Source organism: Mytilus trossulus, chromosome 12 (genome assembly GCF_036588685.1).
Source record: "Mytilus trossulus isolate FHL-02 chromosome 12, PNRI_Mtr1.1.1.hap1, whole genome shotgun sequence".
In the NCBI taxonomy this organism is placed as follows: domain Eukaryota; kingdom Metazoa; phylum Mollusca; class Bivalvia; order Mytilida; family Mytilidae; genus Mytilus; species Mytilus trossulus.
Genome location: NC_086384.1, coordinates 55,790,954 through 55,809,507, shown reverse-complemented (window position 1 = coordinate 55,809,507; position 18,554 = coordinate 55,790,954). Strand labels below are relative to the sequence as shown.

Genomic DNA, 18,554 nt, shown 5'->3' with positions numbered 1-18,554 from the left:
CATTCCTCAAAAACATTTAAATGATAAATGAACACAAAATTTCTAAATTTACAGAAATGGTATATATTACTAATAGCTGTCATTGTTCATGTTGTATAGCTTTTTTTGGGAAATATGATTGATATAGTAGCATTCATTGCAGATTTTTTTTTTTTCTTTTCAATCAGAAAAACCCAAAGCACCTTTACCAAGTTTATTGGAATTGCCCTCTGTTAAACCAGCTGGGGATTTCAACCTGGAAACTTTGAAGGATGAAGAGGGTGATAGACATGGGAAACAGCTTAGACAAGGCAGAAACAAAGGTATGTAGTAAATAACCTGATAACTTGACTTGAGTCCAAAGATCCCATAGTTAGTGCAAGGGTCAAAATCAGTTTTGTACTTGATCCAATATCCAAAACATCACTTTTTCTCTTAAATTACTTCAGCATTCACACCACAACTTCTTATTTCTAAACACCTACCCCTTACAGGGAAAACACATATATATTTTTGGGATTTTTAAACCTGCAATAGTCATTAAGTATAACCGTTTACTGTCCATCTTGGCATTATGTTTTACCCTTGTCCGTCTGTCTGTATCTACATACTTCCTTCTGTATGTCCTGAAGTTGGTTTTCGTTCTTTAACTTTAGTTTGCCTTATCAAAATGTTATGAAACTTATACACAAATCACTTTTGATTTTTGATGGTGTTACTGTAACTGTTCTAGAGTTATGCCTCTTTACAAATGGAAAATTGCTGATTTTTTTTTCATTTCCATTCTTTAACTTCATCCAAATTTTATGAAACTTATACGCAATGCTAATTACTGCAAAATATAGATCAAGTTTAAATTTTGGTGGTGTCACTTTGTTTGCTAAGAACTAACTTGCAGACAGAGTTCCTATTTGGGCATCAAGTAACTTAATGTTTCTTCAATACTATAAACAACAGGTCAGCTATATTTGGTGGACTACATGATTGTTCATGCTTGTCTGAGATATTTTATTTGACACTAAACCTCATTCTCATATATCATTGATTAAGTTGTTTTTTTTAACACTTTTAATGTGTTATACCTAAATATTTCCTGTATACAATGACTGTATTCGACCAGGTAACAGGCTAAGGATCCCTGTTTACAAAATGAGTCATCTATATTAGGGGTAATAGACAGCTAAAAATGTAGTTTACTTTTTACCTTGGATTTTCAATTCATAAATTAAGTTAGTTTTAGGTGATACATTTACTTATTAATGCCTTTTTCTGGATACTTTTAACATTCAAACAAGCATGGTCAGAAAAGAAAGTATGATATATAAGCTTATGCACTATTGTTTATGTTTTTAGTTTTACTTATTTTCAGACTTCCAGAGAGATAAGAGAGGATTTCCTGGTCGGGACAGAGATGATCAAGATGGCGACAGAGATGAAAGAGATTCCCGCCATGACAGATCCAGAAATGATTCTCAAAACATGGATGATTTTGATGAACGAATGGCAGAGGAAAACTTGATTGAGCTCCAAGAGAGAATGGATAGGGGAGAGGACATGAGGGATGATGAAATTATGGAACTGCAAGATGGAAGAATGGGAAATAGGAAAGGAATGATGGGTAATCAGCAAGGCATGATGGGACCTAAAGGAATGATGGGAGATAGACCAGGAATGATGGGTAATCAACAGGGAATGATGGGTAATCAGCCTCGAATGATGGGGCCTCAAGGGGTAATGGGCAATCAGCAAAACATGATGGGACAGAACAGACCAGGTCTTATAGGAAATCAACCACCAGGCATGATGGGTAATAGGCCAGGACTTCTTGGAAATCAAGGATTAATTGACAAACCTGGTCCTGGAATGATGGGAAATCAACAAAATATGATGGGACAAAATCGGCCAGGAATGTTAGGAAATCAACCTGGTGGCATTCCAGGACCTGGTCCTGGAGTAATGGGACCTAAAGGCATGATGGGTGACAGACCTGGATTCATGGGAAATAGAATGGGAGGTCCAATGGGACCGCAGGGCATGATGAGCCCTGGAAACAGAATGGCTGGTCCTGGACCACAAGGTTTGTATAGTATTTGTTACATGTACATGTATATGAAGGTTCTTCTAATTAAAATACAAGTAGATTATGAATATGGAAGTGTTCACAATTTCAAGTAGGACCCTATCATGTGAAATTTATCCTTGTTGATCTTTAATTATTATAAACCCGCTTTCTTATAGCAACCAAATAAACAAGTGATGGTATACTGTTTTACCTCTATTTGTCTGCCTGTCCATCTGTCAGTCCGTTTGTCCTTCCAATGAATATTTTTCGTCATCTCTTTCTAAGAAACTACTTGTACATGAAAATAATTCTCTAGATTTTTCATACATTTAACAGTGGCACTTTTTTCCATCAAAATACAGGCAATAGCAGTATAGCTCTGTTCAAAAGTCATAAATCAATATAGAGAAAACAAATCGGGGTTGCAAACCAAAACCGAGGGAAACGCATCAACTTTAAGAGAAAAACAATAAAAACATCAGAAATACCAAAGGTCCTAAAAAAAAAATGAAAATGCAACATACATAGAAACGAACTATTTGGTTATAACTGCCATATTCTTGGTACAGGACATTTTAAGAGACACATGATGGGTTGAACCTGGTTTGTGGCTAGCCAAACCTCACATTTTATGGCAATGTTAACTATACCGCTTAAATGAAATTTTTACATGACAAGAATACAGTATAAATAAATGCAAGAACAATCAGGACAAAGAAATACATAAATAAATAATATAGTAGCAATTTTGACATGATCACCACAAAATAACAACGAATACCTAAAATGATTAAGTAAGTACACAAAAACAGCATAATAGAATTTGAACTTTGCGTCACACCAATGTTCCAAACCCACAAAAAGTGACATCACATGTAAAGTTCTAAAAATTGGATTTAAATCTAGATAAGATTTGTAATTATGTTATTTGATGTATTTTATAACAATTACAAGAATATTAATATAGAAATGTGTAATTAATTAATTGATTAATCTAACTGTGTCGATATTTCTATTAAAGCATACTGCAAAACGAATAAATCAATCCATATGATATAATTGCTTTTAACTTAAATCAAATATATATATGAACAGGGTGATTAATCATCTTTCCTTATAGGTATAGGGAACATCTTTAAGCATGTTAAGATAAAGAAGAATTTTCGACGTCACCTATTGCTACTTGTCACCAAAATTTTTACTTGCCAACAGCAACACAAACTATGCCACTATTTTTGATAGGTTAATTTTTGCTTCATCTTTTATTTTTTGTGGCATTGAGGAGATTTATGTTCCTAATAAGCTGTTTATATTTTTCAGGTGGTCAGAGAATGCCATTACTGGGTCCAGCGCCTGGAATGGGTGTTCAAGGAGGACCAAATATGAACAGGCCTTTTGATATGGACCAAGATTTTAGAGGTCCGAATCAAAATCAAGGCAATAATAGAGGAGGTGGTGGATTTAACGATACTGACTTTAGAAATCAAGACTCAGATTTTCGTCAAGATTCTGATTTCCGTGGTGACAGTGACTTGCGAAAAAGAAATCGTGAAGATAGGGACAATAGATTTCCTGACAGGAATCAAAGTTTTGATCAAGACAGGAAGCAGCATTTTGATCTGGACAGGGATAATAGATTTAACATGAATAAAGATCAGAATAGACAAGAAGAAATGATGGACTTTGATGACCGTGATTCAAGGCCAAGGGGTGGCTTGGATGACAGTGATTCAAGGCCAAGAGGAGGGTTAGATGGTTCTTTCCGTGAAAAAAGAGACAATTTTGGTGATGGGAATCAAAGAGAGAATTTTGGTGATCGAAATCAAAGAGAAAATTTCAATGATAGAAATCAAGGTGAAAATTTCAATGACCGCAATCAACGAGATAACTTTGGTGATAATAGAAATCAAAGAGATAACTTTGGAGACAATAGAAACAGAGACAATTTTGGTGGTAACAACAGAGACTGGAATGATCGAGGTGGACACAGGGGAGGGAGGGGAGGTAGGGGTGGTGGAAGAGGAGGCAGAGGAGGGTGGCGAGGAGGAAGATAATCATTTATTGTTCACATGTCTCAAGACTTACTACTCAGTGCTGAATAAGAGTTTGAACTTGTTTATGATCTCTATATTGCTTTAAATGAGTTCCACATGATTTAAATCTTCATTCAGAGATCATCAGAGTCAAAACTTGAAGGTCAAAGGTTGCCTTTATGAAATGAGTCTTACAGGCTGAACTATTCTTTAAATTTTGGAACCTCTTGCAAAAATTTCAAAAGAATTATTGTTTAAAAAAAAGAATAAAATATAGAGAAAGTAAATCAAAATTAACCCAATTAAGCTCAATTCTAAGAATAGCTTATGGTGATCCTGTGCTTTATTTATAAGGTATAGGAACTACTGTAGTGTATGAGCCTTGACAGTCCTCTTTAAATTAAGTATTTGTTCTATAAAAACTTGCCTTTCCTAAGAAAGATAGTGTGAGGTATTGGCATTACTTGGTGTAGTCTGTTATCAGTTATGCAATATTAAACATTAATCTATGATGCAAATGCCCCATTAAGGATAAAACTTTGCCTGCATCATTATTGGGTGTCTTCTTTATTCTTGTTAAACTGGCAAGGAACAATGATAGTTGCTGTTAATGTCAAAAGAAATATGCTTACGGTAGATCAAATCTGTCAAAAAAAATCAGAGAAAACTTGTTTGGAATTAATTGGCGAAAAATATTTAGGAAATAGTGTGGGTGAGATTGTCTTGAAGAATTATAGTAAGGTTTTAAATGACCATACTTCCCATCAGACATGGCTGCAATTTCTGAATATATATTTAAAAAATGTTAGAAGAGATTAGACAAATGACTTAAATAGTGCTATTTATTGTTGTTGTTGCAAGAACAGATCTAGAGCATTTGACAAATAACTTTAATAGTGCTTTTCATTGCTGTTGTTGCAAGAACAGATCATTTGGTTTTAAAAGAAATGGAATCTGAAAAATAAATCAAATGTGTTACGACACCCAAACACTTCAGTCCATTTAATATCTTCTCTCTGATCTAGAATGATTTAATTTCAGCTCAGCTGGTACAAACGATAAGTCATTATGTTCAATATTTATTTTACATTTTTTCGTTTTTCACAGATAATCATTTTGACATTAATCATTCATTCATCAATTCATTATTTCCTTCATCAATTCATTCATTCATTTCATTGGACACGAGACATTATTGTATAAAAAGAGTTGTAAGCATCTGTGAGTGAGTATAAGAAACAAAGCACATCAAAATGATTTGCTTTTCAACATTGTAATACTGCTTACTAGAAAAATCTTCAATTTAAGAAAATCACTATAAAGTCTTACTTTTTGAAATATGATGTCAGTCGATCATTGAATAACTGTTTATAATTAACAAGTGTATAAAAAAGTAGACTTTACTGAAATTCAAGATATTCAAGGTACATACAAATAAGCAAACATACATATATCTTTCCTATACCTTGCCTGTTTTGTGGCATTCAAAGTAAGAAAATTCCACAATATATATCGATTCCAAGAGATACCATACAATTATAAAACTTGAATAAATGTTTGTACCTAAATTCTTAAATGTACTGTAATGTTAATGTTCTAGATGTCAAATTTTTATGATACTGGTGATGTTGAAGAAAAATTTCATTTGTCAAAATATGTACAATGAAAGGCATTGATATGCATTAAAATTTTATACTATTTATATTAAGCAGTCTGGTTATTTGTATAAATAGATAATTTCATGACAATTTGATGCTTAAGGTCTAATTTGTAAATAAAATTGTCATTGCTAGAATATTGTTTATTGCTGATGAGCTGAGATTTCACTACAAATGTACATACATGAGCCTGCAGTCTATACTGAAAAAATACTTATGAGTGCTAACTGGTTGGTGTCATCTAGGACAAAGATGTCATAAATGTGTGCAGAAACTGGAACAGATGAATAATTAATATCTAATATGAAAATTTCTTGCGATCATAATGTTCACTCTGACACTAGTCAAGTGCCCTTGACATAATCTTTATTGCTTAGTGCTTAGTTTTAAAAAAAACACAAAAAGATTTTTGTCCAGCCTGTAACTTCTGTCGCAGTTAGCTAGACATAGGGATAATGATACGGTTGTGGTGACGTTAGCTCACCTCTTAGAAGCTTAATATTTCAAAAGGAAGACGACCTGGATCCTGAAAACTTTGTATATAGACGCCTTATGTTATGCAGTTTCCGTCTAACATATGTCCAATGTCCTTGACCTCGTATATGTGGTCGTATATGGGTATCACGTCGTTGTCCGCATCGTCTGTAAACAGTTGGTTTCCGGATAATAACCTAAGTAAAAATAGATAGAATTTTATACAAGATTTGAAACCACAAAAGGAAGGTTGGGATTGATTTTGCAGACAATATCGTGTGTTAGTATGGATCTTTTTGAAATTGTACCACATAGTTCCATTTCACAAAGGGAAGGTTGGGGTTGAGTTTTGGGGTAATTGCCTTAAATGTTCAGGAATAAGGGGGCTGAAAACAAGCCTTTTTGCTAGTTTCCAATAACTTGTGCTTAAGTACATGGATCTCTCTGATATTGTTTTGCAAGATACCATACCACAAAGGGAAGGCTGGGATTGAATTTTACCATGATGTTAGATTATATATATCAGACCAGATTTTAGGTAAATTAAATGTCCAATTTCTAAATTTTAAGATCTTTGACCACATTTATTTTGTGTCATTCCAAATTCAGACAGTATCCAGCTTCACTACTTTGCCCGAACTGTTCATAGTTCGGTCTATCAGGCTGTGTGCAGCGAAACATTTTATTGAGTTTTGGTATGTTTTTCTTACACTATGCAATAGGTATGCATTTGGTGTATGGAATACATGTGTATCTGACCGGTGTCATCTAACCTTGACCTCATTTTCATGCTTCAGTTGTTTAAATTAGTTTTTGTTATTTTTTGGTCTGTTTTTGGTCCTCAATGCTCTTCAACTTTGTACTTTATTTAGGCTGCTATTTTATTTATTATAATGTTATTTTTTTCTTGTGAGTAATATGATAAATATATAAAGTATATGCGTACCTTGCAAGATCCTCATGCCATTCAGTTTTCGTCTGACCTTGACCACATTTTATGGATCAGTGAATAAGGTTAAGTTTTCGTGATTAAGTTCATATATTAGATACTGTATAGTTCTACTTACTTTGGTGTATGGTACAATTTTAACGTTTGCATGTCAAACTGGCAGATGTCATCTGAACTTGTACTCATTTTAATAGTTATGTGGTCAAAGTTAATTAATTGTGTTTTAGATGTAGGAAGATGTGACGTGAGTGCCAATGACACAACTCTCCATCAATATAACAATTCATAAAAGTAAACCATTATAGGTCAATGTACGGCCTTCAACACGGAGCATTGGGTCAAACCGAACAAAAAGCTATAAAGGGCCCCAAAATTACTAGTGTACACCACTTTCGTAGTGAGGTGGCGGATTACGCGCTCACAAATTTGTATAGCCACCTCCAAATTTGTATATGTCTGTCCTAATTTTGGAGTCAGTAATTCAAGTTCTCGCTGATGCATGTCTGTCAGATTTGTTTCTCGTTAATCATTTCGTTGTAAAGCATGCCATATATTTTTTTGAAGCAATTGTTTGTATGCCAATCTTTGTGACGCAGATCAGAGACTCCGCTCAGATCCAGCCATAGTATTTTGTCAAACAAGCTCCTGGTCTGCCATTCGTAAAGACCTATCCATGTTTTCAGATGCAATTAATTGAAAAACGTTAGTGCATTTAAGAAGTTTCAACATATGTTTTTGTATAAAGGGGGACAACCGTTTGACTATAAATGAAATCTAGAGGTTTGAGGGAAACAAGTGCATTTTTATACTTGTCTGTTCTCCATTAGTACGATGTTTCAACAATATATGGAATCATTTCAGTTGTTGATTTAGTATTGACAGTTTTACTTAATTATCTCTGATTAAATACGGTTTTGTATATTTAATTGATGTTTCTTTAAGGAATAGGCCAGGTGCTCTTGTTCATTCATAACATTATCGTTCATTCATTAATTTATCGTAAAATCAAAACCACTTCACAGATTAAACGTAGTGAAAAGTAATATCACAAAAATACTAAACTTAGAGGAAAATCAATTCGGAAAGTCCAAAATCACATGGCAAAATCAAATAACAAAACGCATCAAAAACGAATGGACAAGAACTGTCATATTCCTGACTTATTACAGGCATATTCAAATGCAGAAAATGGTGGATTAAACCTGGTTCTATAGCGCTAACCATCTCACTTAAATGACAGTCTCATCAAATTCCGTTATATTTACATTGATACGTTAAAATGCTGGTTAAATTGATGAGATATGAGTGCCAATGAGACAACTCTCGATCCAAATAAAAAATCATAAAAGTAGACCGTTATAGGTCAATGTACGGCCTTCAACACGGAGACTGGGCTCACATTGAACAGCAAGCTAAAAAAGTCCACAAAAATAGAAATGTAAAACCATTCACCCGGGAAAACCAACAGTATAATATTTGTTAAAACGAGAAACACGTATGAACTACATAAACAAACGACAACTACTGTACATCAGATTCATGACTTAGAACAAGTGCAAATATTTGCAGCGGTATTTTACATTTTAATGGTACCAAAACCTTCTATCTTTTCTGAAACATTAGTAAAACATCTCAACATTGAAAAAAACGCTTTAAATATCAACAAAAAATGCCCACAAATGGGGCATACAAATTAACCCACACCACCATGGCTACAAAAGAAAGCGACAAACAGACAAACAAATGAACACCAAACACAACGAATGACTGAGCAACAGAAACTCCATTTAAAATTTGAGGAATGATCTCAACTTTTCCTGAAGGGCAGGTAGAGTCTGTTCCTCATGTGGCACCTATCGTGTTGCATATACTAGTACAAACAAATTGGTAGGTCACATTCGAGAAAAATAGGACACGATTGTAGTAATTACAATTGGAATATACCTGCTTTTACCTGTGAAATAGATATTCCAAAAATTAACCATTTGTGATTACTGGTCAATTTTATTAAATAATTGATTTGCTATGAGTGTAAACAACTAAATTGGTTCTACAGAAATTTCGGAGAATGTCAAACGTAGTCATTTATTGTTCGCATAGAAAATCTTCATCATTTCTTTGTGATAACGAGTCTTCCTTGTATTGGGTAACTATTGACAAGTGCAATGTTACAATATTCAAAACATTACACAATATTCATTAATTCAATTTGATTTGAAACACTGTTTACTCATAACAGTTGAAGTAACGATAAACCATCATTATTCGTAAACATCAAATAGAAATGCTTGACCATTTCTTTCATTACAAACCAATAAACAGTGGCTTGATTTGTCATAATACATTGCTCTCGGTTTTAATATGCCATCCTTCCTGGTAAGTAGTTCTTTATAATGTTTACCATCCGGTGAGATGACTATGACATTGTTGTATCCATAACTGCCCACGTATACATTACCCATCTCATCTGTAATAACTCCTTCCGGAAACTTCATCATTTCATCAGTAAACTTCCATAAGATTGCTCCAAACCAGTCACAGCAGTATAAAATAAACCCACCAGTAAAGAACAACCTGTCTGTAGCAGTTGACACGTACTGTAGTGAAAGGGAACCTGGTGAAGTCTGATATGAAGTTGATTGGATTATTTCTCCTTTCAGATCTATTCCATCTATAATGAACTTGTCATGAAAATGAATAAACAGAAGACCTTTTTGATACGATATCCCTTTGTTGTCACTTCTTGTTCTTATCGCATTTTGTACTCGTCCTGTATCGATACTTATGATCTCTATATAGGACTCATTATATAAGACAGCAACATCTGTGTTATTTATAGCAGTTAAACCCCGCGGATCATCCGGCAATGTGATGTCTTCCTTATGCCTCCCGTCTGTTTGGTGGATAATTAGTCTTTTTGTAGTCAGATCAACAAAAACAAATAATTTACCAATGATGACACAGTCGATGATTTGGGAACCTTTTATTACTGGAACGTTTATTTTACACAATAAACTGGTTTTCAATTGAAGAGGATATTTATCAGATGACAGTTCCTCTGAATAATAATGTGCATAATTATTTGAAAAAAGAAAGAACTATTAACTGTAAAAGTTATCATACATTTGTTTTATTGTTAAAATTGTTCAAAACATTTTTGGCCTAACAATAAGTCTTCATTTCGTAAGATATTTTTAAATATCATTATAATACTGGGAACAGTATGTGCATGGCATCTCCGTTATAATGATTGTGTAACAAATTTTCATGCTCGTTAATGTTTAATTGTTTTTGTCTCTTATTGTTAAGCAATGAGAGTTAATCGAAATATTACCCCGATTTTGTTTTTTGTCCATGGATTTATGTGTTTTGAACAGCGGTATACTATTATTGCCTTTATTAATCAGAAATGACTATAATATAGCTATAACATTGTATAACTGTATTATTTGTATGTCTATTTCTAGACCTGTTTATCTATCATATTTTGAAAGATTTAGGTAAGTATTTTTAAGGATGAATTGACAATTTCATCTAGACTAACTTATATTTAGATGGTGTGCTTTACTATGCAACATTCAGTATATTCGTTAGAGATTTCAATATATAACGCAAACACGTAAATTCGTTACAATGTATCAGAGGCGGACATGAGCGCCCATATCAACAACTGCTGATTTAGGGCAATTTCATTAGCTGTGTATATCTAAATGTTTTACGAAATTACGTTTCACAACTTTACTTTGACTATCTGCTTTACAAAACACCATATTCTTATTTTGATATACGCATGGCTGTGTTGACCTTTTTGTAGAGGTAGTTTTTCTAACGCAGTAAAATATTCAAGATAATTAACAAGAAGGTATAAAAATTAACAAATTTATGATTTAAAGACTTGTCTAAGCTTAACATCTTTCTTTTGTAGACGAAACGCGCGTCTGGCGTATATACTAAATTTAGTCCTGGTATCTATGATGAGTTTATTTATTCACTCCATCTCCCAATTATCCCTCAAACTATCGTGTTGTCGTCCGTTTATTTAACATACCAGTGTTGCAAATAATCCGATGTCAGCTGCGGTGGTCATGAGGTTCTAACGCACACGAATAGGATTGCAACTAATTTGGATGAATTTGAAAAAGGTTGTTTAGTTCGAATATGTATTGAACCCTCTCTATATTTACCATGTTAGTCTTTATGTTTTCACAGTGTCTTTTACCTTTTAAAGTTTTGAGTCATATATAAGATCGTTTTCCGGAAGACAATAATCAGAAAGTTTAGGATATTGCCCTTTTCGTTTTATCCTTTTCAGTTTTCTTATACAACTATTCGAGTAAGGGAAGGGTTGTTTGAAAATATGAAACCCAATCAACCATGTACATGTTTGTTTTTGTTTTGGCTTTTGTTTATTGTATGGTACAACGATAATGCCTTTTTTTCCCTCTTATATATGGAATATACAGGATTGATTGAATACAAATAGTTTTTATTTCCAACTGTATCTATTAAAAAAAAGATTCCCGAAGTTCCTAATAGCCGTATCTCCTGGAATGATAGTGTGTAACTAATGACTATTTTGACAAGGATTGCATATCTTTTCTGTTACGAGATCAGTTTTAGTTCCTTCTATATGTTTTACTTACCACTTAATTCAATTGTTCGTTCCTGTTCATCATGAATAGCTGAAAGTTGATCTATTTGTTCTGTTTTTTCTTCACTTTTCCTCTCACTTTGCACATCTTAAAATATTATCACAACTAGTGTCCAAATGCATCGTTTAAAAGGCATATACTCTTAAACTATACTTTTATATCAAATATGTGTCTTGATCTAGTCTATAAAATCTTATTTTAAAAAGCTTTGCCATCGCATGACAAGAGTCGAGACAAAATTAAACACTCTAGATAAAAATTGAAGACCTTTTAGAAAAGATAATAATACAACAAACTTGATAACAAATTGCTCTAATGCAAAGAGAGAATAAGCAGGGAGGAAGAAATTGCACAATTCTTATATGACAACACAGCCTTTAAAAAGAGGGTAGAATATATCTTTAATGGTATTGATTCGACAAAACATTTATTTAAGACAAACTAATAGACAAAGAGAAATTAAAAGCAAATTAAATATTTTTGTTTTATATACACACACATTTATTGATCTACAATCTCTCGATACCCGTATCTCGGCGTTGCACAAGGTCATGTTTTTCTCTGACTGATTATGACGTCTTTACATTAAATCAATTGGATGTTAGATGTGTATTTATTGATAATTAAGTTTTAGATGCATGATTTTTTATTACTTTTCTGTGGCTTTGACGTTGACATACATATAGGTCTTTAAAGATTTAAAGACTGACAATTCAGCGTATGTTGAACAACGCCTGTGTGACACAGTGCCTAAAAATACACTTCGATATTAACCATACCAAAAAACGTTAAGATATAATAGGCCTTTAGCTTCATACTGATATTGCTACATAGAAAATGTTTTGTACAACAAGCTTTTATCAATACAGAAAAATTATGGATAATGCATATAAAACTACTCACTAGTGAATTGACCGAAATACGGAACATCTAATTTTTAAGAGTTCATATATGGTGATCGAGTTCTCTCACGGAATAATAATATTCATAGCGATTCTAGTACGGTTCGAAATAAAATTAAACTAGATGTGTTGTTTACAAATATGCATCCACTATCTTACGAGATTGATTTTTTTTTTTTTTTTTAATTTTCTATCATCAGAAAAATCGTTTATCGGTAATTCGTTTATTTTCCCTTTAATCTTACTGCCTAATATTTTCGAGTATCAACGTACTGGCTGTATCACTGAAAATATTAGGCAATACATTGCGTCATAACATTGCATGACGTCATAACATTGCGTGACGTCATCATTACCGATAAACAGAATAATAGGTAGTTGAGTTTTTGATACTGACTACTAAGTATATCATGTTGAATGTCATAACTCGCCCTAACGGGCTCGTCTAGATATTCCACATGATATACTCAGTATCAAAAACTCATCTACCTATTATTCTATAGATATTACTAGAATTGTATAAAAAAGGGAAGAAAGATACCAGAGGGACAGTCAAACTCATAAATAGAAAATAACTGACAACGCCATGGCTAAAAATGTAAAAAAACATACAGACAAACAATAGTACACATGATACACCTTAGAAAACTAAAGAATAAGCAACATGAACTCTACCAAAAACTAGGGATGATCTCAGGTGCTCCGGAAGGGTAAGCAGATTCTGCTCCATATGTGGCACCCCTCGTGTTGCTTATGTGATAACAAATCCGATGAATAGTCTTAATTCGGTAGTCACATTCACCAAAGGGAAGGGGATTGTAGCCACGACGTAAGGAACATATCCGATATCATTTGTGACACGGTTATATCTCTTCTTATTCTTTTGCATTAGGGTTTTTTAAGTCTTTTCTACCTTAAAAAATACTCTTTCAGTTTCAAAGTTAAAAAAAGTGTTTAAAATGAAGGGAGTTGAACGATAAAGTTAAAAAAGAGTACTAGTTTTACCCTTGTTTATAGCGTAAATTTCAAATTATGAATCGTTGACAGATATCACAATTATTAAAAACAAAAACAATGACATGCTTGTAAAGTTTTCTTTTTTTTTTATATTTTTTGTAGAAGAGAAGCGTTGTTTTTGTGACGTCACAAATATGTCACATATAAATTTTCAAGAACATTTATCGAAAACATGTCAATCTCAATACATTTGTGGACTTGAAAAATAGAGCACATGTGTTGACAATACAATTGTAGGGAAAGAGTCACAGCACAAAAGTCAATACTGAAAGTCTCAAGAAAACGTCAGATAAATAAAATCAACATTAATTAAAAATCGCAATGAATGTATTGACGATTATCAGCAAATGGTATATGAATATTTGAAAAAAATCCGTCTATGAAATATTTCCTATACTTTTCTATTCCATTTTCATGTCAATCTGTTACTGTCTGGGCATTTTATTACACTATAAACCTTAAAATAAATGTTTTTCGTTTATCAGTTATTAACCATTCAGGGTTACGTTTAACTTTAAGAATATAACAGAAATATGATAATAATAACCGTTTGTACAAAAGGAAGCGTTATTTTCTAGAGGATTGGTAATCATTTTCTGACATTTAAAAAGTGTTAATTTGGTCCTCTGGTCGTGTTTCCTGTGTCTGTTTTGCATTGTGTTTTACACAACAATAAGGAAAGCTTAGTTGTGGATTGCTTGCTCATTGTAGACGATTTGTCTACTTTATCCAAACTCTCAATATTCATGATATTCGGAAGTATTTGGGTTTTTTATTCCAGAACTTAAAATTACACTTGAAAAAAATAATTCAATATTATTTTACATGTCTTTTTATCAATATGATATATTTTTTTAAATTTTGGAAAAATGGATTGGATCTGTACATATTCAGGTCCAATAGTTATCAAAGGTACCAGGATTATAATTTATTACGTTCAAATTAGGTCCTTACTTTGACTCAGTTTGTAGTTTTGTAAGAAGCCCCAACATTTCAAACATCAATATATAGAAAAGAATCTCTGTAAAGTTAATGCCGATAGTTATGAAAAATATATTTTTGTATCGTTGCTTTTTAAATAAAAAGTTAAATGATACTTCGCAGACCTTGCACAATGATCAGAATCGAAAAACGAAAAGAACAACAAATACATATACTACCTGGTACTGTCAAATTCACTAACACATCAGCAACTTCTTTTGTATCAATTGCCACTTCTGAGAGCATTCCAGACAGTATTGTGTTTATTTCGCTTTTCAGTAAATCAACATTTCTTAGAACTGTTTTTGCTATCTCTGTATACATGTTCAGGTCCTCACGTGATATTGCCATAATTCTTATATTTACGTCAGATTTTGCGCTCAGTCTCATTTCTTGAAGGTAGTCAAAAATTTTCGTTTCATCCCATGTTGTTGGTACCTTAAGTTGTAAAAAGGCGGGTACATGTACACTCCTTTGCAAGTCTGGAATAGGAAAGTAACATGTTCTTATGATAGGTTGTCGTTCTTCAATAATTCTTAAGACGTTAGTCTTTTATTATAATATGGTTCTTATTTACCATAAAAATTGAATTTAAAAAAACATAAAGCTATATGACTGTCCTTTATATAAAACTATCCATGTCGTTTTACTGAAACTTTTTGCAACCATATTATTTTATTTTTACATGTAAATTGCCAATATGGCCTGTTGCATTTGGACGTAGGCAAATATGCATGAATGCAACTGATTTTTAGTAACGTTGATTTTTTGTAATTACAAAAAAGATATGCTGACATATTGAATATTAAAATCAATAATGTTGTCATTTTTATATATTTCTTGCTTACAAAACTTTGAATTTTTTGAGAAACTAAGGATTTTCTTATCCCAGGCATAGACTACCTTAGACATATTTGGCACAACGTTTTGGAATTTTGAGTTCTCAATGCTCTTTAACTTTGTACTTGTTTAGCGTTATAAATATTTTAAAAAGAGCGTCACAAATGAGTCTTATGTAGACGAAACGCGCGTCTGGCGTACTAGATAATAGTCGTGGTATCTTTGATAACTATACATTAAAGCCCACAAAACTTTACAGGCACTGTGTTCCAATACTACTGTCTAATATATTATATTATCATCTTTAATCATAGAATTAATTGAATTATCACAGCAGAAATTTTGTATTATAAAGTAGAAGTATGACCGGTTTTAATTCATTGTAATTGACAGAGGGATGTATTATTGTAATAAAGAATCTATTATAAATGACGGTTTGGCTGTTCTATCTAAAATAGTTGTTTTGATTGTTGCTGACTTATTTTCAAGTCATTGTGTATCAATATTGCTGTCTTTAATGTAACACGTCAATCCACCCCCTTGAATGACTTAATGAAACAACAATACCAAGAAGAGATACATGAAGTTCATTTGCAGTGCTTACTCTTTTTCATATTTGTTTTTCAATTATTGTTTCTACATAAATTTTAAGCCAAAAGGCTTTTTAAGTTTTCGATAAATTTCTGTGCCACATATTTTGTCTATGATACTTATAGAATAACTAATCGAAGAATTCAAATAGAGAAAAACATTCAACGAGTGAACAACACATTAATTCACACATTCGTTAATTATTAACACACAAGCAACACGACGGGTGCCGCATGTGGAGCAGGATCTGCTTACCCTTCCGGAGCACCTGAGATCACCCCTAGTTTTTGGTGGGGTTCGTGTTGTTTATTCTTTAGTTTTCTATGTTGTGTCATGTGTACTATTGTTTTTCTGTTTGTCTTTTTCATTTTTAGCCATGGCGTTGTCAGTTTGTTTTAGATTAACGAGTTTGACTGTCCCTTTGGTATCTTTCGTCCCTCTTTTATTAGTTAGACACAAGTTGAATATGTTTCGACATTTGAATTCGTTGATTAGTTATTCTTTTTATTACATTGGCAAATGACTTTCGTTATGAAATCAATGTAGAAAATGTAAGGAGCTATATCTGTTCCTACGCATTTACAATTTGTTTTGATCCGACGTTATCGACTTCTTGACAACGCCTATGGTTGTATGACGTCAGAGAATGAAATAACGACGTTGTTTTTTTTAACTAGGATAATACCGTAATTTACTGCAACCAATGTAATAAGTAAACTTTTCATCGAATTGTTATTTTGAGTGAAGTGGTTTGCAACTAGATCGTCTGCTTTGTATGTTCTTATATTTAAAAAGATACAATGTATCCTATTTGTGCTAAAGTTATAACAACCGAATTAGATTATTTACCGGATTTGTAATCACATAAGCAGCACGACGGGTGCCACATGTGGAGCAGGATCTGCTTACCCTTCCGGAGCACCTGAGATCACCCCTAGTTTTTGGTGGGGTTCGTGTTGTTAATTTTTTAGTTTTCTATGTTGTGTCATGTGTACTATTGTTTTTCTGTTTTAGCCATGGCGTTGTCAGTTTGTTTTAGATTTTTGAGTTTGACTGTCCCTTTGGTATCTTTCGTCCCTCTTTTATAAGTTTTTCGCTAATTGTTCAGTTTATTTAAAACATTACGCCCTTTACTTTTTTTTTTCTAAGTTTCTTTATTTTATTAATATTTCAATGTCAATGTAACAGGCAAACTCAAGAACCGGTTTAAAAAATAAATAAATAGCAATACAGATATTTCATGCAATAGAAGTTGTCAGACAGTTTGTAAATATCGCAAATAGATTTATTTTTATCCGGCACTTTAGCTGCTTTTAGGAAAATTGACATACCTAGATATTTACTACGTCAACAAACGTTTGAATGCAGCGTCATCGCGTAATCGGGAACATGTTTTATACCCTTACTCGGGAAATTTTATTAATGTGCTTAAAACCAGTTAGTTGCATTGTGTTGTTTTCTGCTCTTTGGTCAGATAGTTTAAACATATTTCAACTAATTTAATGACGATTGTAGCTAGGTTTCTTAAATTTGGCCTAGTAGTTTTAAAAGAAAATTCATGAACGTCGACGAGTGATGAAAATCTCATTGTGGTCTATTGAGCTATGAGCTACCCTTATGGAACTGAAAAGAAAATAGTGTTTGCAGAAACATCAATGTTTGCCGTAAGAATACCAGAAAGTTTATTTAAAATAATTAAGAGTGCTTGCCTCAAGATTGCAGAAAACTTTGACCATTCTCTATGTTTGCCGCGAGATTGCAGAACACTTGACTGTTCTATATGTTTGCCAGAACATTGCAAGAATTACACAATATTGACTAGGCATGCCTAGTTGGCATTTCCTAGAAGCTAACAATTTGAAATTATGTATAGGTCATGTTGGTTATGTTTGGAAAATGCATTTCACATAGCAGATATCAAAAAGGGATTTTTGTTGAAAAATATAGGATATTGAGTAAGTAACTTTGTAAGTACAAATAATTCATAGAACTGCATGTTTGAACTGCAACACGACGGGTGCCACATGTGGAGCAGGATCTGCTTACCCTTCCGGAGCACCTGAGATCACCCTTAGTTTTTTTAGGGGTTCGTGTTGTCTATTCTTTAGTTTTTAATGTTGTTTCGTGTGTACTATTGTTTTTCTGTTTTTCTTTTTCATTTTTAGCCTTGGCGTTGTCAGTTTGTTTTAGATTTATGAGTTTGACTGTCCCTTTGGTATCTTTCGTCCCTCTTTAATGAAATAAATAATATTATCATCATTAATAATTAAGTAAGCAATTATAAATACATGTATGTGTGTTTGAAAAACTAAAGCTATTATAAGTTTGAATTCTGTAACTGATTTACTGTACCATGTTTATTTAGATGAAGTTTAATTATGTTATGCAATTATTACCTAGCTTTATACTCAATACA

General features: G+C 32.8%; 2 protein-coding genes across 3 annotated transcripts in view; one reads left to right on the top strand and one right to left on the bottom strand.

Annotated features, from left to right (window-relative positions):
• LOC134692888 (pre-mRNA 3' end processing protein WDR33-like) overlaps positions 1-5,854 on the top strand; it is a 29,442-nt gene extending 23,588 nt beyond the window's left edge. The window contains exons 15-17 of one of the 2 annotated variants that reach the window (XM_063553507.1): positions 168-302; positions 1,349-2,056; positions 3,362-5,854. In XM_063553507.1, coding sequence (XP_063409577.1) covers positions 168-302; positions 1,349-2,056; positions 3,362-4,095 — 1,577 coding nt within the window. In that variant the 3' untranslated portion in view covers positions 4,096-5,854. The remainder of the gene's footprint in view (positions 1-167; positions 303-1,348; positions 2,057-3,361) is intronic. The other variant, XM_063553506.1, reaches the window with a different exon arrangement.
• A 3,304-nt stretch (positions 5,855-9,158) lies between these two features.
• LOC134693740 (uncharacterized) lies at positions 9,159-15,185 on the bottom strand. The gene is made up of 3 exons (XM_063554641.1): positions 14,887-15,185; positions 11,799-11,894; positions 9,159-10,213 (listed from the first exon to the last, which is right to left on the bottom strand). The coding sequence occupies exons 1-3, from the start codon at positions 15,095-15,097 to the stop codon at positions 9,417-9,419; spliced, it is 1,104 nt and encodes a 367-aa protein (XP_063410711.1). The 5' UTR covers positions 15,098-15,185; the 3' UTR covers positions 9,159-9,416.
• Positions 15,186-18,554: the final 3,369 nt, after the last annotated feature.